At 42.9% G+C, this 24,459-nt stretch overlaps 1 protein-coding gene across 1 annotated transcript in view; it reads right to left on the minus strand.

The window, feature by feature from the left end:
• The window catches only part of BMP6 (bone morphogenetic protein 6), a 152,300-nt gene that overhangs the window by 35,646 nt on the left and 92,195 nt on the right, over positions 1 to 24,459 (minus strand). The window contains exon 2 of the mRNA XM_044773269.2: positions 57 to 249. Coding sequence (XP_044629204.2) covers positions 57 to 249 — 193 coding nt within the window. The remainder of the gene's footprint in view (positions 1 to 56; positions 250 to 24,459) is intronic.

Genomic DNA, 24,459 nt, shown 5'->3' on the forward strand with positions numbered 1-24,459 from the left:
GACAGGGTGAGAAATGGGGGCCAGCCTCCCCTTTGGGGTTCCTTGAGCCTTCATACCTGTGCTGATGCTCCTGTAAGACTTGATAAATGCTGATAAGAAAAGTTTGGTTTTTAAAACTCCCCACAACACAGTCCTTGTAGATTCGGAATTCTGCAGCCGTCACCGCCTCACCCTCAGGAATCTGGGATAAGTTGAACTTGAACTCTTTGTGGTGTCGCTGGCGAGGGGAGAACTCCTTGTCGTACTCCACTACAAGATTAAACAAGAGAGAGTGACAACTATTGTTACTTGACTAAGTGCCACAGGCTCACCTCAAGAAAGTTTCCCCGTTTTCATTCATATGTGGATTACCAGTTACCGATGGCTTATGAGAGGGATAAGGAGGTGGAAAGAACATTGGCTGGGCTGTTAGACAGGCTGGAATTAAAATCCCTCATTTTACCCAAGGATTAAACGAAATTCTTAGATTTTATTTGGTTTAAATACTTTAAATACTTGGTTTAACTAAGTTGCATGAAAGCAAGTTATTTAAACTCTGGGCTTCAGGGGTTTCCTCATCGGCAAACACGGGAATAATACGACTTCCCAGGGAAGTTGTGAGAATTAAGGAAATCATGAATAAGAACATGTCTGGTGACCCTGGCCCCCCTCACGCCCTCCCAGCCCCCTTTCCCTCCTGCTGCTGTGCCCCCTCAGGCTGGTTCATCTCTCACCATCAAGCAGTTGACATGACCAAGGGTAGCCCTGAGCTGACCGTTGGTATGGGTTGTGGTGGTAGGGGAGGGAGCAAGCAGTGCATTTCGCCTGGGCCTAAAGCTCAAAGGGTCCTCATACTTTGCCTGCGGTTCAGTGGAAATTTTTATTGAGGGGTTTAGAGTAAAGCTTCTAGAAAATGTTGCTCTCACTAAAGTCTATTACCCTCCCTCAACTGGTGGAAACCAAGGAAAGGAAGGGCCCTTCTGCACTGTGAAGCTGCCTGTAGAACCCACGCATGAGAATAGAGATGTGGAAGCAAATCACCAATGGTACAACTTGATATTTTCCAATGCTTTTTTAAAAAATTGGGAAAGGATTGAGTCTAAAAGTTTTCTTTTTTTTTTAATGGAATATTTTCCCTGCATGAAGACAAATTATGGAAACTACAACTGCTAATTATCATTTTTCAGAGTCAGCTTTCAGACAGCTATATAAAGTCCTGTGTGAGAGAAATGATATCAACCTCAGATGCTTAACTCAGAATTGTTGTAAAAGAGAAAAAGGAGAGCTCTGCTTCCTACCATAAATCCTTAACTCTTTTCCCCAGAGTTTGGAAACGCTTCTCCCCTGCTGTTCCTGTTAGTTTTTTCTTAATGGCAACCGCAGTGAAATCTCATGAGCAAATTAATCCTCTATGCCAGAGTTTTCCCAGAGCTTGTGGGTAGAAAAAAAAAAGTCAAATTATTTGCCACCTCCAACTGCCCACTTTCTCTCACATGTGTTGTTCTCCATAATCACCAGGGAAAAGCTTTGGAGATTTAGCTTCTTTAAAAAAAAAAAAAAGCCAGTAACTCTTTGCAAAAACCTAAGACTTCAACGGCATTTGCAGAATCTCGGGAAAGGGAAGCCATCTATAGGCACAAGGTTTTCAATACAGAATTTCTCAAACTGCCATGTGCCTCTGCAACACATCTTTTAGATTCAAGTTCTCTCTTTTTTGTGGGAGGGGGATGATTAAAAAAGAATAGCTGTGGCTTGTACGAGTCTGAATAAAAGTAAAAAAAGGTCCAACCAGAAAGTAAACCATGGTTCAGTCCCAACAGGAGAACAGGTTTTTTAATTAGTGGCTAGGCATGAAAAGCAATATTGTTGGGGAGTTCACCCAAGGACACCCACACATGACGGTGTATCACTTTTCCCTAAAACTGATCTGCCTTTTAAGTTTGATACGTTATCATCAGTGGTTAGAAAGTGAATCAAATCTGATTTCCCAAAGAAACTTTCTCAAAAACAGTCATACAGTTTTCCTATAGGGCCTTTGGGTTGCTTAAATTTTAATATCAATAAATGCAAATATATTCTTAAGATTCATTTGAGGGAATACATAAGAATTCTTCAAAGAAGTCTTTCAATGGCTCTTAACATAAACAATTAGGAAAAAAATGGATGTGAAGCAAGATATACAACAGTAACAAGATATTTCACTTATAAGGAACACAGAAAGGGACAGAAATTTCAATAAATGAGAAACATGTTCACTAGTTCTTTGGAGAGGTGCACCACCCCCAATAAATCACACTTCCCTGTATTCACACCCTTGACTGTCCCCCTCCCCTGGGGTGGCTCTGGGCTGGCTCTGTGACCATCTATGGACCAATAAAATGCAGCAACAGTGGTGCTGAGTGACTTCTGGGGCTAGATCATAAGCTTTGAACTTCCTTCCACTTAGGTTTCTTGGAATGTTTGTCTGGGGAAATATGGCTACCACGTAAGTCCAACTACTCTGAAACTTCCATGCTGTGAGGAAACCCAAGCTAACCATGTAGAGCAGCTGTATGGTGCACAGAGAGATGGAGGGAGGGAGAGAGGAAGGGAGGGAAGGAAGAGTCTATCAGTCTCCAACCATCTGAGGCACCAGACATGTTATGAGGACGCCCGCCATCTTGGACATCCAACCCAGTGGAGACTTTAGATGACTCCAACCCCAACCACCACCTGACTGCAATTGGATGAAAGACCTTGAGCAAGAACTGCTCGGTTCAACCTCATCATTTCTCAAAACTGTGAGAGATAATAGTACATTGTTGTTTTAAGCCACGATGTTTTGGTTGATTTGTTACACAGTAATAGGCAACTAACATGAGAAGAGAAGGGAGGACAGGAGAGAATGAGAGAGGAAGAAGAAGAAAGAAGGGAAGTCTGACCTTGCTAGGAAGGGGAGAAATTGCATGCGATTCTTAAGGATAAGGATTTTGAAATCCTAGAAGGCAATATGTATGACTAAGGAAGAATTCTGGCAAATGCTCACAAATAGATGTGAAGAGAGATAAAGAATCTAAAAATGAGAAAATAGAAGCATAGTTCACAGTCTTCATTTTATTGCAGTGTGAACTAGAACTCATTGCCTTATATGTGCATTTTCCCATTTCTCTTCTACTAAGATAACATTATCCTGAAGCACTGTGAACTTCCCTCTGCTTTTCCTTTATCCTTCTCTGAGGAGATTCACGGTCCCCTCAGCCCCATGAGTCTCTGATTACTATGGACCTCCTTTTAAGCTCTCTCACCCAAACTTTTCACTCTATTGTCTTCTCAACCTCTCCTTATGCCTCTTAGCTTGGAGCTGTACCACCTTCCCCATTCTCCCCACGATACCTCAGCCACCAGTCACTGGAGTTTGCTGGAACTCCCCCTTTCTCCCTCAATCTTCTGCCTATGATTGAATTTATACAGTGCATTTGCTAATGTCTCAGAAGGGTATAAGAAATGAGCACAATTAGGTCACTGCCTGCAATAGCATTTGAAGACCACAATGGTAAAACAGCAATGTTTCCAACAAGCTTAGCATTCCCCCTTTAAGCTCTATGATTCTGGACTCCTTAAATATCAGACAGTTCGAGAAATGAGAGGTAACGAAAGGGAGAGGGCTGAGTTCTGAATTTAGTGCTCAGTACCTACTCTGTAGCCCATAACACTTGGCTTTTAAATGGAAATGCCATATGTGGTACACAATTAAGCAGTAGCTAAGAGTGTTGATGAAGTGTCAAACTGCCAAACTGTTAATTCCAGCTCCCCTTTTTCTTACTTATGGATACTGAGCAACATATTAGTGAAAGTTTCAGTTGTCAGTTAAACGGGAAAAAGAACATTTCGGAAAATTAAGTGAGACAACCTATACAAAATAGTCAATGGGAGAGTAAATGCTCAATAAATGTTAGTCGTGACTATCATAGGCTGATATTTGAGAATCCAACTCCTCTGAGCTTAGAGTATGTCTTTGCTGAGTAATTAAAATTTACTCAGGAGTCTTTAGATAGGGCCAATTAACGCTTCCTCTAAATTAGCTCTTTAAATTAGAGAGATGCTTTCTGTGAAAAGGGCAGTATGTGAAATCACTGTATTGAGTATCATCAGCCTTGGTGTTTGGCTACTGAACACAGTGCTGTGTTCTCTGGGGCAATAATTCCTAGAATTTTTTATTTCAAGGACCAGTGAAAACATCTTTTTGATGGTAGTGACCTTATACAAGGTCATCCATTTTTTCTGTTTGCCATTTTTACTGAGAGTAGAAGAAACAAGACAACAGACTGCATCCTTTTAACTCTATGATTTCATCTTGAATAAATTTAGCTTTATAAAACTCACTCTATTCTCTATTTTTGCCTCAGACTATAGCAGTGGAAATTTCAGACCAGAACCAGACCTTTGGCCAACATGTAGGAACCACAGCCCTAAGGAATAAAAGTTATTGGTTTAAGATTTAAAACGTAAAGTATGTAATATTATACACACAAAAGGACACAAGTAATTAACAGAGGTAATGAGACGTAATAATAAAGCACCAAGGAAATCAGCACCCAGCTTAAAACTGGAACATGACCAACACTGTGCTATTTCTCCCTGATGCCATCCCCACCTCTGCCCAAAAGGTCCCTACCATCACAAATAGAGCCCAGCATTCCCTTGCCTTTTAAAAATGAACAGTTTTACTACACATATGTGGATCCCTAAATCACAGAGTGTTTAGTTTCTCTTTTTTCCCTGAAAGTCTTTCTTTTCAGAGTCATGATAGAAGTTTTACAGGCACACATGGTAAATACAGGCACCATCAAGCTAAGAGTGAAGGGAGCCTGGGCAGACGGCCACGCTGCCCGTCAGCTGGTAGGAGCTGAAGTTCTATGGGTGGGGCATGGCTGCTCTACAGGGAATGGGTGACGAGAAACTCTTCTCCTTCCTCAGCCTTACCTTGCACAGATCTACTAAAAACATGGGCATTTTCTACCAAGTGTTGACAAGGATGCGAAGAAAGTAGAACCCTTGTGCATTGCTAATGGGAACGTAAAATGGCACAGCCATTGAGAAAAACATGGAATTACTATACAATCCAGCAATTCCACTTTTGGGTATGTATGAGTATCCAAAAGAACTGAAAGCAAGGACTTGAACAGAGATTTGTACACTCATGTTCACAGCAGCATTATTCGGAAAGCCAAAAGGCAGAAACAACCCAAGTGTCTGTTGACGGATGAATGGATAAACAAAATGTGGTAAATACATACAAAAGAATATTAAGTAGCCTAAAAAGGAAGGAAATTTCTGATACACGCTACATCATGGACTAACCTTGAGGACGTTATGCTAAGTGAAATAAGCCAGTCACAAAAGGACAAATACTGTATGATTCCACTGATATGAAGTATCCAGAGCAGTCAAATTCATAGAGACAGAAAGCAGGATGGAGGTTGCCAGGGGCTGGAGGAAGGAATGAGGAGCTGCTGTTTAGTGGGTATCGAGTTTCAGTCTGGGAAGATGAAAAAGTTCTGGAGGCGGACGGTGGCGATGGTTGCACAACAATGTGAATGTGCTTAATGCCACAGAACTTGTACACTTTAAAATGGCAAAAGTCATAAATTTTATGTTATGTATATTTAACCGCAATTTAAAAAACTAATAAAAAGTGCATTTTTCTTATACAGTCACAATGCACAATCACACCTAAGTTAAAACAATTCTTCACTGTCCTCTAATACCCAATCCATAAGTGAATTTTCTCAAATACCTCAAAAACTGTCTTTTTCTACATTTAGTTTTTTGGAATCAGGAGCCAAAGTCCACTCACTCCCCTTGGCTGTTCTGTCTCTTAAGTCTCTTCTAAACTGGGAATAGAAAGAACTCCGTTAACCTGACAATGAGTCTACATAAAAAATCTCAGCTAACAACATTCTCAATGGTAATACCTTTGAACCACTTCCTTTAAAATCAGGAAGAAGGCAAGGATGCTCATTTTTAGTCTTATACAGGAGTCTAGTTCAGGAGTGCTGAGATTAAATAACAGAAGAGGAAGAGACACATTACAAATCATCGCACCTAATAAGAAAGCTTAGCAGACGGGCTTCCTTGACTGCTTCAGCGAGTTCAGGCTGCTATAACAAAAATATCACAGACTGGGGGGCTCAAACAACAAACATTTACTTCTCACAGTTCTGGAGGCTGGAAGTCCAAGAACAGGGTGCCAGCAGGGCCAGGTGCTGGTGAGAGCTCTCTTCCTGCTTATGTCCTTGTATAGCCTTCCTTGGTGCATGCACACACGGGGTCACTCTCTCTTCTTATAAGGACACTAATCCTATTGTGGGGGCTCCACCTTCATGACGTCATCTAGACCTAAGCACTTCCCAAAGGCCCCATCTCCTAATACCATTTCATTAGGGATTAGAGTTTCAACAATATGGATTTTGGGGGACACAAACACACAGTCCGTAACACTGACCAAAGTGTCTGCTTAAAGGTGTCCACTACCTTTGCAATTTATGGTTTGGAATTTTTGTGTTTGTGTTTATAACCGACACTGGTGATGGTCTCATCTCATACAGTGTTGTTTGGTTTCAAGTCATGCTTGCTCTTGGAATAAGTTGGAGAATGTTCCCTTTTTTTCTTTCAAGAAATGATCTCTTCCTTGAAAGGTTGGCAAACTTACCTGTAAAATCATCTGATCCTGGTGTTTTTCTTCGGGGAAAATTTTTAATTACTCATTCATTTTCCTTTAAACATATAGAAATATTCAAGCTATCTATTTCTTTTTAAGTCATTTAGCATTTTCTAGAGGTTTGTCAATTTGGGTTTAATTTTTCAAATTTATTGCCATAAAATTATCAGAGTATTCTCTTCTTATTTAATCTCTGCTCTATCTACAGTTTTTTTTTTCATTCTAAAATTGGTTATTTGTGGATTCCCTTTTCCTTGATTTGTCTTAGTGAAGATCATTTTCTTTTTTCTTCACTGTTACTTAGTTTTATTGTAATAAAGATTTTAATATAGGTATTTTCTGAATAGCATCCCACTAAGTCTGAATTATTTCAATTAAAGTTGTCTAGAGAAAAAGAAAGACACCACCTCATTCAACTGCAAATATAAAAGAGAAAAGAAAGAAGGGAGACAGGGAGGAAGAAGACCAGAACAATCTCTCGATTTAATGCATTGAAGAGTACACGCATAGTCATTATTTTCTTATGAAGTGGACTCACTCAACGGTTAATTCACTAAAGCTTAGTTCAGGCAATTACATTCATTCCACAATAAATTCTGGATTTCCCAAATGCTTCATGCTTCATGCTTCCACTTAATAGTTATAAACCAAACTTGAAAACCCTGAAACACTTTTTTAAAAATTGCCATTCCATTGACTATGGTAAACAATTTTTCATGCTATGGCAAAAGTTTATTTAATTTTAGGCAACAAGGCCAGTTCTGGCTAGTCTTTCAAGGGTTGTAACAACAGCCACTTTTTGATTTTTATGTTGCAAGTATACAACCTTAAATAGTAACACAGACACTGAGTTGCCCTCTCCAGTTCATTTTTTTTTTTTTTTGAGGAAGATTAGCCCTGAGCTAACTGCTGCCAATCCTCCTCTTTTTGCTGAGGAAGACTGGCCCTGAGCCAACATCCGTGCTCATCCTCCTCCACTTTATATGTGGGACGCCTACCACAGCATGGCTTGCCAAGCGGTGCCATGTCCGCACCCGGGATCCGAGCCAGTGAACCTGGGGCCATCGAAGCAGAACGTGCGCACTTAACCACTGCACCACCGGGCCGGCCCCTCCAGCTCACCTTTTAACCACAACGAGATGACAGAGTTCACCCTCCAGGGTTCACCAAATATTTCTAAATATTTGTATTAATGTTCTATAAGATTCACAAATAACAAGAAGAATCCATTTTCCTGGCTGTCATGCTCCAAGTGGCATTTTTCCTAAATTTTACTTTTAATTTTAAATAATTACAGACCTACAAGTAGTGGCAAAAATAGTAGAATGGATCAAAACAATAGTAGAGGATCCCATGTAACATCGTACGTAACTGAAGAACAATATAGCAAAACCAGGAAACTGACACCAGCATAATTCCTTAATAGACTACAGACCCTACTAGGATTGCACCAATCTTTACATCATTTTTTTTTTTTGGTATGTATGGATATAATTCTATGACATTTTATCACATGTATAGATTCCTATAACCACAATCCAGATACAGAACTGTTCTGTCATCACAAAGGAACTGCCTCGGCTGCCTTTTGATTCTAATTGACTTTTTAAGACTAGATCCAGTACATAGAAAGAGCTTTACTACCAGCAATAAGTGCCTATATATCATGGTTAGTAGTAAGGGTTAACCAAGTCATTTTTTATTTTTAAAAACTCATTTTAGAATTATTTTCATACCCAAATACAGATGTTAACTTCACTTTAGCTTGGGAAGAAGTTCAACAGCTACAATTATACATTTCTTGCAACAGAAATAAGTTGTAGACCTCAGCTAACATGTGAGAATACTTGTCCAGCCCTTAAACCAATAAATTTGTGTCATGAGAAAAGAAACTGAATAACTGCAGCCTTGATAGAGCTCCAATAATATCAAATTAACTACATTTTTGCCCACTATATAAAGCTTGTTATAAAGAAGCAATCAGATGGCAACCAGACTTTCTGGTGGCAAACACAATGCAGTCTACATAGAAGTCAAATACATCGCTGTAAACCTGAAATCTATATAATATTATAAACCAATGGGACTTCAATAAAAAAAGCAATCAGACTACATTTAGTAAAAATCAATATACACAACATGCATTTTTTTCACAATTAAGAAAAAGTTTAACAACTTCAGTCAAAACACATAAATGAGACAGCCTAAAGAGAAAAATAACCATTCTCTCACACTTCTCATTTCAACTGTGCAGCAATAACAGGCAGAATGTCCTCACTGTGACTGAGAGAAGAAATTGAAGTCTGTTTCATTGTTTTTAGATCATCCTGTTTCTCTGGTTGCTTTCATAACGTCACTGTCTTTGGCATGCTGCAGCTTCACTAAAATACGCCTCGCTGTGTATTTCCTTTTGTTTACTCTGCTCAGATTACGTTGTACTTCACGAATCTGTGGATTCCTATCTTTCATCAGTTGTGGAAAATTCTTAGCCATTTGCTCATCGATGACGGCCTCTCCTCCATTCTCTTTAGTGTCTCCTTCAAGAATAACAATTAGATTTATACCAGACCTTCTCATTCTAATCTCCATGTCTCTTAACTGCTCTTTTATATAATTTATCTCCTCGTCCCTTGGCTGGACAATTTCTTCAGGTCTATCGACAAGTTCACCAATTCTCTCTTCAGCTGTGTTTAATGTATAGTTTAAGCCATCTATTAGTTTGCCATTTTAATGACTTTTTAAAAATTTCTAATAGCTCTATTTGTTGTCATTTTTGTTTGGTGTTCTGCTCAGCCATTTTCAATTGTCAATTGTCCTAGATTACTACAATGTATTATACTATTCTTTATTCTGCATATTTCCTATATAGTTGTCTTACACTTTCTCTCTAACTTGTCTGTTTTCTAACATGTGAAGTCCTTGGGAAACCTAATCTGCATTGTCCTCCCATCCCTCTGATGACTTCCATTTTGATGGTTTATTCCTTTGCGCTTTAGGCAATTCTTGATCAAAATTCAACCTGAATGTTTAAATTGGTGTTGTTTTTCTTCAAAAATAAAAAGATGTACATTTACTTTTGGGATGAACACTACCAACCTGGAATCACTTATCTCTCTTTCAGGGCCCTGGCTTAATCTGGAAACCCCAGGACAGCTCTGCACCTTGGCCCAGACCCCGTGCTGGTCTCGTGATCTGCAGGAGTGTTGGTATTTGCACTCACAGAAACCCGGCTTTGATGTTTGCTCACAGTAACACACTCAGGAGAGTCCTCAAAGATGTCCTGAGCCCCTGACATTTATGCTGGAGACATATTTGCTTTTGTTTATCCTAGATCTAGTCATATTTTAGCAGGAGGGCCTTTCAGATTATCTGGTCTGCAACATTTCCCAAATTTAAAGTCTTCATTTTATCTTTAGTGTTTGGAAAATAACATTTGGGACACATTCCTCTCAACACCTAAAGATATTATCAAACCCACCTAATGTTTGAAGAGTTTACAAGCATTTTCACACACATTATGTCATCTGTTTTTCAGAAGACTCCCAGAAGGTAGACAGAGCAAATATTATCACCATCAATAGGAATCTGAAGGCAAAGGCAGTTAAGGGGCTTCCCTATGCCACTCACTTTTATGATTTCAACTATTATTTTATGCTGATGCCTCCCACATTTCCATCTCTAGCCCACTGCTCTCCCTTAAGGAATGTGTTTATCTTACTGCCAGGTACACTTCTTCACCCAGATGCCCCTTGTGCACTTGAAGCCAACATGCACAGAAGGAAACTCATCATCTCACCACTAACCCGCCCTGTAGCTTTACCTCTGTCCACCCTGTCACTCCAAAATGGCCAATTAATCACTGCTGATTACTGTCTAAAACTCCTGCTGATTTTACCGTCCAGAACTGCACTGTCCAATACAGTAACCATTAGCCATGTGCCGCTATTTAAATGTAAGCTGACTAAAAATGAAAATTTAGTTCTTCAGTCACACTAGACAATTTTGAAGTGTTCAAGGGCCATGTGTGGCTAGTGGAGACATCAGTGTAAAAGTCCACCATTGCCAAAAGTTCTATTGGCCAGCACTGTTCCAGAAGTTTCTCTAACTCCCCTGTCCTGCTCCCTCCAGGACCACTGCCCTTAGACAGATCCTAGTCTCACTGCCTCTAGTTTCACCCCTGGTCCATCCATTCTCCACACTGCAGCTAGTACCACAGTCACCAGTTTCACCTTGTAACTTGCCTGCTTAGAGCCTACCGTCTATTCCCCGACCACCAGCCAGCCTCATCCCTCACCTTTCCCCACCTCAGACTCGACTCTAAGGCGACATGCAGCTGCTCTGTTTTTCTGATCACACTCCCCAGGACCTCGAGCCTTTGTCTTACGCAATCTCCTCGCCCTTTCAAAGATCTCTCCCTCCTTCACTTCCATGATGAAAACTTCTACAGGCCCCAAATGTTAAAAATGCTGTGATGCTTCTATGCAATTCTGAATAAAAACAATTTATTAAAGCCATAACACAAGGGTAGGTACATCAAAGTTCTTATTTTCCCCATAATTATTCATGCTTTGGTGAAAAATATCAAACTGAAACTCTTTTTAAAATATATGTTTCCACTTAGTTTTAAGTGTTCCTCTTTTGCTAAAACTCTAACCATTACTTGCAGTCCTTAATGGATGATGCAGTGATATTTTAATCTTCCTTTAAGAATGAATTCCAGGAAGCCTTCCTTAACTGCCTTCCTCCACCCGACCCGACACAGCTGGTTTGGGACCCTCACCTCTGGGTTCCCATAATGTCCCATGGAAATCTTCAGCACTGTGCTCTGACCTTATACCAAGAGGATCAGTTGTTAGTGTGGCTACCTCGCCTACTAGACGATAAGCCCCACAAAGGCAGGGTCTATGTCATGTTCACCTTCATACTCCCAATAGAGGGTTCAAGAACGTTTGTTGAATGAATGCGTGAGCCAGGACTGAGGTCTGCTCCACACTTTTTCCTGGGCGCCATGATATCCCTAACACGCCAAAGGAGCCAGAACGGAACTCGGACTTTGGACTCCAGCCTCAGGGATCTGTCTTCAAGACCCAGGGGCATTCTCCAGAACACAAACAGCTAAACCAGGGGACCAACTCAACACATCTGTCTGGGTTTGTTTTTTGAAGCAGCAGCACGAAAACCCAGAATACCAATTTGCATATTGCTCTGCACTCTGAGTTCAGGACACAAATTCCAAGCACGCTAAATTTTAAAAAGCAAAGGAAAGAAATTAATCCACTCAGATTACTTCAATTATACTCAAGCCATATCACAAGGTCACCATGCACAAGAAAGATGGAATGAATTTTTTTTTCTGCTTTATCTCCCCAAACCACCCCCTGTATATGGTTGTATTTCTTAGTTGCAGGTCCTTCTAGTTGTGGGATGTGGGACGCCGCCTCAACGTGGCCTGACGAGCGGTGCCATGTCCGCGCCCAGGATCCGAACCCTGGGCCGCCGCAGCGGAGCGCGCGAACTCAACCACTCGGCCACAGAGCCGGCCCCCGGAATGAATTTTTAAATCACACCCTTAATTCAGAGAAACAGATCTCTGACACTCCTCTCTCTCTCTCTTTCATTCCTTTTTAAAAAAAAATTGAAGTGAAATTTACATAACATAAAATTAACTATTTCAAGGTGAACAATTCAGTGGCATTTATTACATTCATAATCTTGTACGATCACCACCTCTATCTGGTTCCAAAACATTTTAATCACCACAAAGGAAAACCCCATACTTATTAAGCAACAGTTCCCCACTCCCCTTTTCCCCTAGACCCTGGCAACTACCAATCTATGTTCTGTCTCTGTGGATTTGTATATTACGGATATTTCATATGAATGGAATCACACAACCCTTTGTGACTCGTTTCTTTCACTTAGCATAACATTTTCATGGTTCATCAATAGGGTTATCATGTATCAGTGCTTGGTTCCTTTTCCTGGCTGTATAATATCCCATTGTATCGATATACATTTTGTTTATCCATTCATCCACTAATGGACATTTGGACCGTTTCCACCTTTTGGCAATCATGAACAGTGCTTCTATGAACATGCATGTACATGTATTTTAGTGCATGTTTTCAATTCTTTTGTGTATATACCTCTTTCACTTTCTTTTGCTGTTCCTTGTCATCTTTCCTTCTTAGCCACTGATTCCTCAGAGTTAATGTGGGAGGGGCTGATGATTATCCATCAGAGTTTAATCATAGCCTCCTCTCAAATACAAGGGCAATTAGCTAAGCACCCTCCCCAGGGCCAAGCTAAGCAGGACATCTGAGCAGAAAGAGGCTGGAGAATCAATGAGTGTTGAGTGAACATGCCCACCACAGTCTCTGGCACATAATAGGTTTGCAACAAACGTTTGCTGAGTCTGACTATAAATAAGGTTAATCCAGGGGGGTTACAGAAGAGATTAAGAGAAGAAGAAAAAGACAGATGTTGTAGACCAATAGTCAAAAGGAAAAAAGGATATGTCAAAAGTCAACATAGTAGGGTGACAAGAGAGCCCGAAAATTGAGCACCAGGGAGAGAGAAAGTTTCTTGCCAGACATAACCCGGGGAAAGTTGAGAAAAAGGAGAGGCCTAATCAAATGGCTACTGTGCCTTTTTTGAAAGTCAGGGTCTAGCATGCAAGAAAGAACATGGGACCAACAGGCTGAAGAGGTGAGGTCAAGATGCAGCAATATCTCCTTTTAGTTGTCAAGTTACTTAACTGCCTTCAGTCTCTTGCAGCATCTACAGAGTGGTCATAAAATCTAGAAACAAAGGTAATATTATTTTACCATGTATTAGAATGTAAGATCAACAACTGATTTCCTACAGATTTGCCTGTGTTTACCGATTTGGGGACCACCCTCTATGCGTGAGGTAGAACATCTATCCACGAGGTAGTGTGAGAGGCAGTGAGGCTCTGTGCACCAAAGTGCTCTGCAAACACCTGATGGGGCTGAAGCACTGGACAACACGGCCTTTTTATTACAAGCACTACTTATCAAGATCACTACCCTCAGGGTTTTTCTTCTTGTACACCCTCACCTGGCCAATAAACTCTACTGCTTCCACCAAAACTTCTGCAGAGAGAGGGAAAGAGAGAGCAAGAGCATGAAAAATCCACAAAATGGAAAATCAGTCCTTAAATAATTGAGAACTGAACCATGTTGGGCAACAGTTTCTCTCATTGGGTGGCAGCTTAAATAAACACTAAATCCTGCCTTTCTCCACAGTGGACTTTTGACCATGACAATGGAGCTATTTGGCTTAATGAAACGTTCAAGTTTTAAAAGTTAAAAGTAACTGACAAGCCAATTCCTTGCTTCAGTTCCCAGGGTTACCGGGGTTTCATATTCCTATCAGGTTACACCGCATCAGATGACCTGTTATTATTTGTGGCACTGCATCGAGCATGCCAAACATGGGGATGTGGGGAGAGTCCTTTCTCATGATCCCTTCCAACCTCTCCTCCCCGTGATTGGTCCAGGGTGGCCAGACTACTGGGGAGTCGGGGCCGGCACACATCCTTCCTCGGGGACACCTGCACATGGCCCTCCCTCTTGACCTCAACAACATTCAAACCAGCGGCTGCAGAAAAAGAAAATGCAGGCGTGTCACTGCTGAGGGCTAGGACTCCCCTCAGATGTCCGCCCCACAAGGACAGGGAATCGGGTTTTGCTCCCGTATGTGTCCCAGGTGCTTAAAACAGTACCCGGCACACAGTAGACAGCTGGTATGCATTTGTTGAATGAGTGAGTGACTCGTCCAGCGCTGATGGAGCCATGCTTCTCAAGCATTGGCCGGCCTGGCGTGGCCGCAGCAAGGGACAAACCCTTGAACCTTTCGCAGTCAAACTAAGACCTGTGGTTCTAAACCAAGACGTGATCACAGCTGCCGAGCCGGGGGTGGGACATGAGCTTGTGCCCGGGGATTCTAAACAAGAGAATGGAAAAAATACCCCCATGGGGTGCAAGATTGTCTCCGTGGTACAGCCATGCGATGTGAACACACCAACACAGAAAGGGGCCATTCCTTTCCTTTAACAGACAAAACCTGGATCCCTACATCCTTGCAAAAACACAACAAAATGCTTCTCCCAGGACCGTTCTTGGAGAATATCTTTCCTTTTCTGGGACAACAAGCCGTCCTGGTCCCGTTTGAGCAATAGCTGTGCTGGTGTGGTCAGTCCTATGTGCTCCAAGGATTGACGGGCCATACTTCCTAAGTGGAACGACAACAACAAAAACCTCACTGAGATTAAGCATTTGAACATACGGTTTAGGGAAAAAAAAGAATAAACACACAGTAAACACTTGCAAGAGGCTTAAAAGAGTAGGAGAAGGGATTCAGGAGTACTTTATCACCCCATCTTCCCGTTCCTAAAAGGAAAGCACGTAACTTCTGAGTTAACGGAATAATCCTTGCCTAAACAATGTCATTTTGTAAGCAGTTTTTAAGACTAAAATCGACTCCAATCCATCAAGGTACTTTCGGGTTTTTACTCACGGATGACGATGACACTGGACAGCATAAAGTCAGAAGACAGAAATAGCTGGGAAACATTTAAGCGTGACAGATTCGCGGTATGCACTTATTTGTATTTTTCATTTGGTTCTGATTTACTAATTAACAAACGGGGCAAGAAAAACATATCTGGTTGAGTTGGAAGCTGATGTTCTCACCGCTCCTCATCTCTGCTTCCTGGAGCCTTCAGTGAAATAATTGTCTTGGATTTGTTGCTCTGCAGTAATTTCCATGTCTAACGAGGCCTTGTCATTTCACTGCAGGATCGAGTTCAGGAAAATCAGGCTGGGGAAGAAAATTCTTATCCAAGCATATATCTGAGGGAAGGAAGGGGGAGGCCAGGGGAACAACAAAGTACCCAGCCAAAGGTTTCTGTATCTCTCTCCCTCTCTAATTCAAAACATTATCCTTTATTATTGGTGCAGCACCAGGGAGCAGTGTCTTCACTCCGCTGATTCACTTCATTCTCCTGAGAACACAATGGAGAGAGTATCTCAGTGTAAAGTTACTGATTTGCCTCCAGATTAAGTGCAAGCTAAACTGCTCACTTAACATTCTGTTTTCCCTGAAGCACAGCAGGTCCACACGGTGGGCGAGTCCACATGGTGGGCGAGTCCACACGGTGGGCGGTTCGCCCTGCCAAGTCAAAAGATCTTGGTTCTTTCAGGATCTCAAATACAGATCGATGAGACCAGTGAACAGCTTTGGCAAAAATGGGCTTGGGAAAGAAGTGAGGAGAGCTATAAAGATGAGAGGACATCACCAAGGACATCTGCCCTTGGTTTTCAGACTTAGGGCTGTGATTTATGTGGACAAATATTCCAACTTCATTGGGGCACCGAAATTAACAAAAGTCATGGTTCATAGGGAGAGAAAAGACAGGTGAGAGGAAATGAGGGGAAAGGAGGCTGACTGGGATCCCTGGAGCATCCCACATAAATCAGGAAGCACAGTATTAAAAGAGGATCGACCACGCAGCCGTGGAGAGACAAGTCCAGCCCCCATGTAATGGGTGATTGGCCTAGCTCCCACTGTCCTCACCACACAGGTGGCTGTGTGGCCCATGCACATCTGGTACAATCATGTGTGACATCTTGGTTGACCCACATCAGGCTTTCCCTTGACTTTTCTCTTCCTGTCTGGTATTGGCAATAATCAGATAAACCAAGTCAAAAGAGTAGGAATGAGAAAAAGTCAAGTACAATTATTCAAACTACCTCTGATCATTAGTATCTTTCCCCTGAAACCTTCTACCAGAGCAATTAGTCATCAGTGCAATTGAGGGTCTGATTTTTAATCTTTCTCTTTTCATAGCCTTCAAATGCCCAGAAGTTGGCAGTAAGGAGCCCAGTGCAAAAGAAACCATGAATGAAATAACTAGTCCTCAAGTAATTCAAACTCAAGCTGACAAAAGGCAATTCCATAGGCCCCTCTAGGCATGGGATCATACCGGCCCCCTGAACTCTGCTGCATCCCGATGACTAGAAGGCCACCTAGGAGACCAACACATCACAGACCTATGTCACGTGGGAGAGTAGGAACAAGAGAAAGTGAATGTGAAACCTACAACAGAGAGGATCTGACTTGGCTGGAAGCGACCTGTCGAGTAAGAGAAAGGGAAGCTGTTACCTTAGAGCCCTTTGGAACCAGGAAGGAACTCCACTCAACCAGGCTTGAAAATAGAGAGGCACCGATGTGTAACATGGCATAGCCACTACCAGCCGGCCCCAGGCCTCCTGAGTAGATGGGAAGGATCTGAGGCCTCCGTGATGTGGTGCTAACTCACAGGTCACCTGGAGTCACTCCATCTCTGGGATGTCCTCAGTCCTGCTCCCCGCTGGAGAACCTCATGAGTGGGACAAGGCAGGACCAAGATGGGAAAGGGAAATACAGACCATAACTGAGGGATGGGAGTGCTACAGAAGAGTTGGGAATGACTTTTCTTTTTTGTGGCCCTGCCTCAAACAAAATGCCGATAGGGAAGACTAAGAAGACTGGGGAATGTTCTCTTGGACAGGTTGCCACTGGACTACAGCAGATGGAGTGCAACATCCATGCAGTTGGAAGAAGTAGCATGTACTTCAAACTGCAACCTGGGAAAACACTTTGTCTCTTAAAACCATTAAAGTTTTAAAGTTACCAGATATGGCCAGATTTTATCTTGACCTGACAATGTCAGCAAAAGAAGAATCTAGAAGGTGAGTGTGGCTTGAAAGTTTGCATATTTTCAATGGTGCGACAGGGATGTGAATCCTGAGAGCAAATGCCTGGGCTTCAGCCAGATGATTCTCCTGGGTGTTCCCAGCTCTGTGATGAGAAGCTAATGGTGTCATCTAGGTAAGCACCTCCATCTGTCACCTCTGCCATCTCAGTTTCCTCACTGACAAAGTATGGAAACATCAACTCTAATCCCAGCTGAAAGGGAGGTGTGACTCTAATCACCAACTGGAAAGAGAACTGAAACATGCATGTTTCAGAAAAAGCCAACACGCAATGTTCAACTAAAAAAAAAATCACTAAATTCAACTAAACATTTACTAAATATCTCTTATCACCAGGGCATGCTCAGAAGCCTTTGGGATGATCTGATCCTCCTCCACACAGTTCACATTTGCACATGGATAATTTTAAAAGTCATTAATGGGCTTTTAAAGATATCACAAATGCACTAAATGGTATCGTGCTGTTTAACTGGATATTCAGTTAAGCCTCTCCTGACCCCCTTCACGTCCTTGAAGTAAATTAAAAGATTACACAACAGGGGCTGGCCCCGTGGCCGAGTGGTTAAGTTCGCGCGCTCTGCTGCAGGCGGCCCAGTGTTTCGTTGGTTTGAATCCTGGGCGCAGACATGGCACTGCTCATCAAACCACGCTGAGGCAGCGTCCCACATGCCACAACTAGAAGGACCCACAAAGAAGAATATACAACTATGCACCGGTTGGCTTTGGGGAGAAAAAGGAAAAAATAAAATCTTTAAAAAAAAAAGATTACACAGCAATAACTTACCAACTTCCTCCCCCTATTGTTGACAGTCAGAAAGGATCCATAAATGTCTACAGTCACAAGTGGGAGATAAAGGGGGAAAGCAGACTACTTGCAGCAGCTGCCTCACTTCTAAAAGACTCACCGTGGCCACAGGAAGAAGGTGCCGAGCCAGAGGAAGACCCCCACTCCTCACTAACACTTGCTCAGACACTGGCCTCCAAGACACCAGCAAATCCTGCCTGCTTTACCTTCAAAATCCATCAGAATCCACCTGCTCACAACCACCGCAGATACAGTCTATTACCAGAACCACTGCAGTAGCCACTGAACATGTCTTTCGGATTCTACTTTGCCCCTACATCCTGTTCTCTACACTGCAGCCACAATGATTCTTTTAAAACATAAATCAGGTGATGTCACCCCCAGTATATAACTCTGCAACACCGTCCCCTCTTGGAGCAAAAACCTTTTCAGAATATAACTCAAATCCACAAAGCCCAGCCTGATTTAGGCCTAGCTTGCTCTCTGACCTCACTTCACACCACTGAAGAAGTTTTTCAATAGGATGATGCCATGAACACACCAAGCACCTGCCTGCCTCAGGCCCTTTGCACTTGCTACTTCCTCAGCAGGGATGCCCTGACTCTGATAGCCATAGAGCTTACTCTTACCTCTCATATGTGTCTGCTCAAATACCGTCACCATGGACAGGCCTTCCTTGATCATCTATCTGATACCATATCTGCTTCCTCTCTGTCCCGTTAAAATGCCTGTTTTATCGATCTCTACTCCATTTGTCACCACCTGGCATTATGCTGAGTTTATTAATTTACTTCCTGTCTCCTTCACCACAATGTATGTCCCACGGGTACAAGAAGTCTGTACTGTGCATTTTTGTACCCCATGTGCCTAGAGCTGGGCACAGCACATGGTTAACAGCCAATAATCCTTTTGAATGAATGAGTAATCTCCTCGATTTTATTTTCTTCATTGGCTAAAGGGAGGTAATAACTCATCTGCCTCATAGAGCTGTTCAATACTTAAGTGAGATAACATGTGGGGAAGCGTTTTGCAAAGTATGTGCAAAGCTCCATGAGTGAAAGGTGTTTTCATCTCTTCCTGCCCACTGGCCTTGGAGCAAAGCAGAGTCAATAACTCAAAACCAGCATCACCTTCCACGAGGGAGCTGCGCAGATATTCAGGGAAACAGTCTGCACACCTCACGGTAGGAACCGCATTCCCTCCACTGAAGATTGTTTCTGTGGAAAAAGGAAATCAGGGAGAGTAGAAGATAGAAAAACTGCTAAGAGTACTGAATGCTGCAGAGAACGTCGAGCAGGCCTGCGGTAGTACGTAAATTCCACATCCACAAACTTTAACATGAATCAAGGCCGGAACACAGGAGGCAGCGCATCCGCCGGAACAGACTCGCAGAGCGGGAGTCGGATCCGCAGTGGCGCGGCGGGCCCGCTGTGGTTTCGGGAACCAGACGGCCCGGGACTAGTTGCGACGGCTGGAGATTCCAGCGCATCAGAAGCGTTCGGGGTGCTGGCCCTGATGACTTCTCCAACTCGGGCTTCTGAAAGTCCCACCGCTCTTTGGGTAGTTTGCCCCATTTTGCTTCGTTTTGTTCTGCTGCTCCCAGGGGAGTGCTAACAATTAGGAGGGAGAATCTAAAAGGCGGTGAGAAAAGGAGAGCGCGGGGACTGACAGCGCGGGAAGAAGAGGAAGAGCTCCCACCCGGAGCCCTCAGAATGGGGTGGGCCCGAGGGATGGCAGGCGCCCTCCCAGGAGGAGAATCAACTACAGAACTAGGTCAGCGAGGCAGCGCGGCTTCAGGTGTGAGCCGGGGCGAGAGGAGGCGGCGAGAACCGGGCCCAGGCGCGGGTGGTAATGGGGGCGAGAAGGAAAGCTCCGGGACCAACGGCACACACCCAGGAAGCCGCGCACAGAGCAGAGGGGGGCGCCACCTGCTTCTGCAGACCGCCCAGTCCACGGCGGGGCCCTACAGAGCCGGCCACGGCCACGGCGGGACCACGCAGGGCCGAGCAGCCCACACGCACAGCTGCCAGCCCAAGGCCAGCCTCCGTCCTCCTCAGCAACTCTTGCTCCTCAGATTCAAACAGCCAAGTCTCTTCATAGCTCCCTTTTCAACGTAGCTAGTGTCGAATATTCTAACAAAGTAGAGAATGTCTTGCTTAAATAAGAATATATTCAATATTGGCTGTGCGCCAGATAGTTTGCAAAGTGATGCACTGTCTTACTGCATCTTCATCACACCCGCACGCGGTGGTCACCGTCACTACACACACTGCACCTCTGGGGAAAATGGGCTCTCAGAGAAGGAAGGAACCTGCTCACGGTCACGTGATTGCTGAGGGCAGAAACCCCAAAACCCAGGCAGCAATCATCCCAGCACCTCGCCCCCAGGCAGCTCCGGGGGAGAGTCTGAGAGCACAGAGCGCAGGACGGTCCGCCCAAGGCTCGCTCAGCAGTCCCGAGGGGCACCATGCCAGAACCCTAGGAGCACCCTCGAGCTCTCACGGTCAGACTAGAAGCCAGCCTTCGGGGGCGGGGGCGGGGATCGGGAAAGTCAGAGCATAGGGCCCAAACCTCACAGATCTTGGCTCCAACAGCCAGAGCTGGGGGAAGAGCAAGGCGGAGAGTCCACACAGCCTGAGTGTCCTGTTCAGCTCAGGAAGGCCGAGGTTCCCCCAGAAGAGAGAACCCCTGCAGCAACAGCCACAACAGGGAGAACTACATTCAGTAGGACAGAGGTGCCTGGGGAAACGTAAAAGATGAAGAAAGAGTAATTGAATGACTAGGGAAGCGGGCTTGGCCTTCCCCCTCACAAGCTTAGCTGCCTCAGGGGATGAGTGGACAGGTCAGGTTCTGGCAGACTGTCCTCGCCCTTCCTCCCCTCAGGAATGCAGGGACTAAAGATGCTATGGTGACCAGGCCACAAAGCAACTGCAGAGCTAGGAAAGGTCCTAGATTTGGCCTCTTTGGGTGGGGAAAGGAGAAGGGGCCACATGAAGCAACAAGAATCAAGTGTACGGCGATCGGCAAGTCCTGATACCCAAAAGACTCTTCTGAGAGCTGCTGGGCTTCCCAAGCCCCTACAAACCCACCTGGGCTTGAATTTATCATCTAGAGGTAAGAGCTTCAGTCCTGTATTAGCAAACGCTGCAACACTCAAAGCAAGCTTGATAACAGAAACGAACAAACCTGTATTGCATATTTGAGAGTTGCTAAGAGAGTAACTCTTAAAAGTTCTCATTCCAAGAAAACAAATTCTGTAACTATGTGTGGGGATGGATGTTAACTAGACTTATCGTGGTGATCCTTTTGCAATGCACACAAATATCGAATCTATGTTATATACCTGAAAATAATATGTTGTATGTCAATTATCTCTCAAAAATTTTTTTTAAAAAACTTTAAAGAGTATCTGTTTATAAAGCTGTATGTATGGGATGATACCTTTGGTATGCACACACATATATTAAAATGTACATACATACACTTTTTCAAAGACTGGAAGGACATATAACAAAATTCTAGTTCGCTGGGATTATAAAAGGATTGTAATAATTTTGATTTACTTATTTTTGGTTATTTCTATTTTATAAATTATTCAAAATAAATAATTCTATTTATAATAAAAATACATTACATTATTTAAAATAAAAAATTTAAAAGCATATCACTTAAGTGGAACATGAATGCCCCATTTCACCAACTCTTAAATTTATTTCTCAAAGAAGTTGTTAAATACTCTCAGATGACTAGAAACATGGTTGGAATGCCTCTTTCCGTCTGATAAAAAGATTACTCACTGTAGTCCAATTTATGGTAACTCTGCTAACAAAAAAAAGAAAGAAAAAAATGCAGCTTCTGTTTCTGATTGAAAATCACAGTATTACCTCAACTTCAGCTGGAAGATGGAAAAACAACATTTAGGATTGAAAGCCCATCTTCATTCACATGCTAAGTTTTGGAAGAATATTGTAATTGGAAAAAAAATTAAATACAACTGAAAAGAATTTACAGCACAGATTCTTGGTTCCCATGGTTGGGCTTATTTTGGGCTGGTGACATTGCTGAGACCTCAATAGGGCCTGGGGACCTACGTCCCCTTCCCCAGTCCTTCCTTTTCTTCCTTTCTCACATCTACTTTCTCTTTTTCACTTCTCTCTCTGCCTATTTATTTAAGTTTGCCAAAGTCAAACTTATACAATGCTAGAACTCTAGATCTGATGGTAAAAAATACTGTTGTCAGGCACGCAATCCTAAAACATTAGCACCTTGACCTGGATGAACTCCAGCCAGTTAACTGCGAGCAACAAGACAGACATTGATACAGGTATGCAATTGTACCACGTTTGAATTTCATCTGGATCATTTTCACCAGCTGGATCTTAAGGATGAACCTGTAAATAAGATGTACAGTGACCAACCATGCTGGTTTGCCGAAGACTGAGGGATTTCCCAGGACATAGGCCTTTTAGTGCTAAAACCGGGACAGTCCCAGGCAAACAAGGATGAGCTGGTCATCCTACTGCCATGGGACACCTAGCTCAATAAAACCTCAGACTCTAGAAGATACTCAGATTAGTGATCACACGTTACACAAATGCATACACACACACACAGTCACAAATGTACTCACACATACACACACGCCTACACATGTGCATGGTCACAGCCGGTCCCTCTCTTTCCCTCATTTTCTTCTCCAGCCAATTCTCACGATTCATCTTGTTATTATAAACGATGTTTCCCCCTCTAATTACTCACATCTTTCCCCAGTTGGACAAGGGATATCCCTCTCTGAAATCAGAAAACATCATCTTGCTAATTTCATGTGCTTATGTTTTTATAAAATGCAATCATCACCTCGTTAAAAGGACCTCTTTTCTGCAGATTGTGATGGCCTTTTCCTTTTTCTGATATTATCAGTGTGTCTACAAATGACCTCTGACCCAGGTGGGCCCTGACAGTTGTATGTGACATAGTCCTGAAGACGATGAACAGCTGCACCGGATATGGAGCAGGGCTCCAGGACCCCGAGCCCTAGACGAGGCACCCCCGTTTGAGGAGAGGAGAGTCAGTGCTGGCTCTGCGTGATCGACCAAGCCAGCCAGAAACACTTCCCTTTCGGGGCTGGTTTGTGATTAGTGTTTAATCATAGACAGTGTTTGTCTACAAGAAAGGAAACCTCTAAAAGCACCAGGCCACAAGAAAGGGCTTGCTCCAGTTGTGTGTGTTGACAATAAGTGACTTACATAAAGATGTCAGTTATTGCCTACAGCTGCTAGCAAGTTTGTGGGAAAAAACTCGTCAAATCAGAATCAGAAGTGCTAAAATATTCCACTAGTGGTGGTAACGAGTTAAACAATATGATCCTACAGGGAGTATTAAAGATTTCAAAATCTCTTCTATTTTTTTCCCAAATCCCCTCCAGCAGAATATAAAATGCCCCAAAAGTTTACAAACATGATATTGCCACTCTTGTCTCCAGAAAGAAAGAAATGTCTAGGAACGCTTCTTATACTCCTATGGCAGTGAGAGGAGGAAATCTGGAAAACTTCCCTGGCTCTAATTTGTATTTGCTTATTTTTGATCTACTGCAATTCTTTGTATTTTGTAAATCCTGAGAAAAATCAACAGAACAAAACAGTCTAAGCCATGGATTTGGTCTATTTTATGCTTTTTAAAAAAATTTCAAGGAAACAGTCCAATTATAAATGTGTTAAAAAAAATGTGTGGGCATGGAGACATGATCTAAATTTATTCACCTGTTGGACCCATAATGTGATTACCCATAACAGATGGGGGACTAACTGGCTGAGCAACGTTGGGCAAACGGCTCGACATTCTGGACCTCCATTTCCACACTTCGCAATGTGAGGCGGTTGTACGAGACGATTCCCAAAGTTCATTCATTCCAACACATTTCTATCATTACAGGAAGTGTTTCAGATAATCTAATATTCTAGTCAGCGGAAGGTTAACTAAAATTTTAAAAAACACTTTCAATTCAGCTTTAAAACACGAGGCAGTTTTCTGCTTTAATAAATATATAGTACATCATTCTTTAATGATTGAGGCTCCTACAGGAATGTCAACATTAGTGCCCACTGAGAAAGGAAGGCAGGGAGGAAAGAGCGTTGTCTAGTTGAAAGAACCCCGAAGACCAGAAGACCTGAGCATGATAGCATATGCCTATCTCC

Source organism: Equus asinus, chromosome 8 (assembly GCF_041296235.1).
Source record: "Equus asinus isolate D_3611 breed Donkey chromosome 8, EquAss-T2T_v2, whole genome shotgun sequence".
NCBI classification, from domain to species: Eukaryota; Metazoa; Chordata; class Mammalia; order Perissodactyla; family Equidae; genus Equus; species Equus asinus.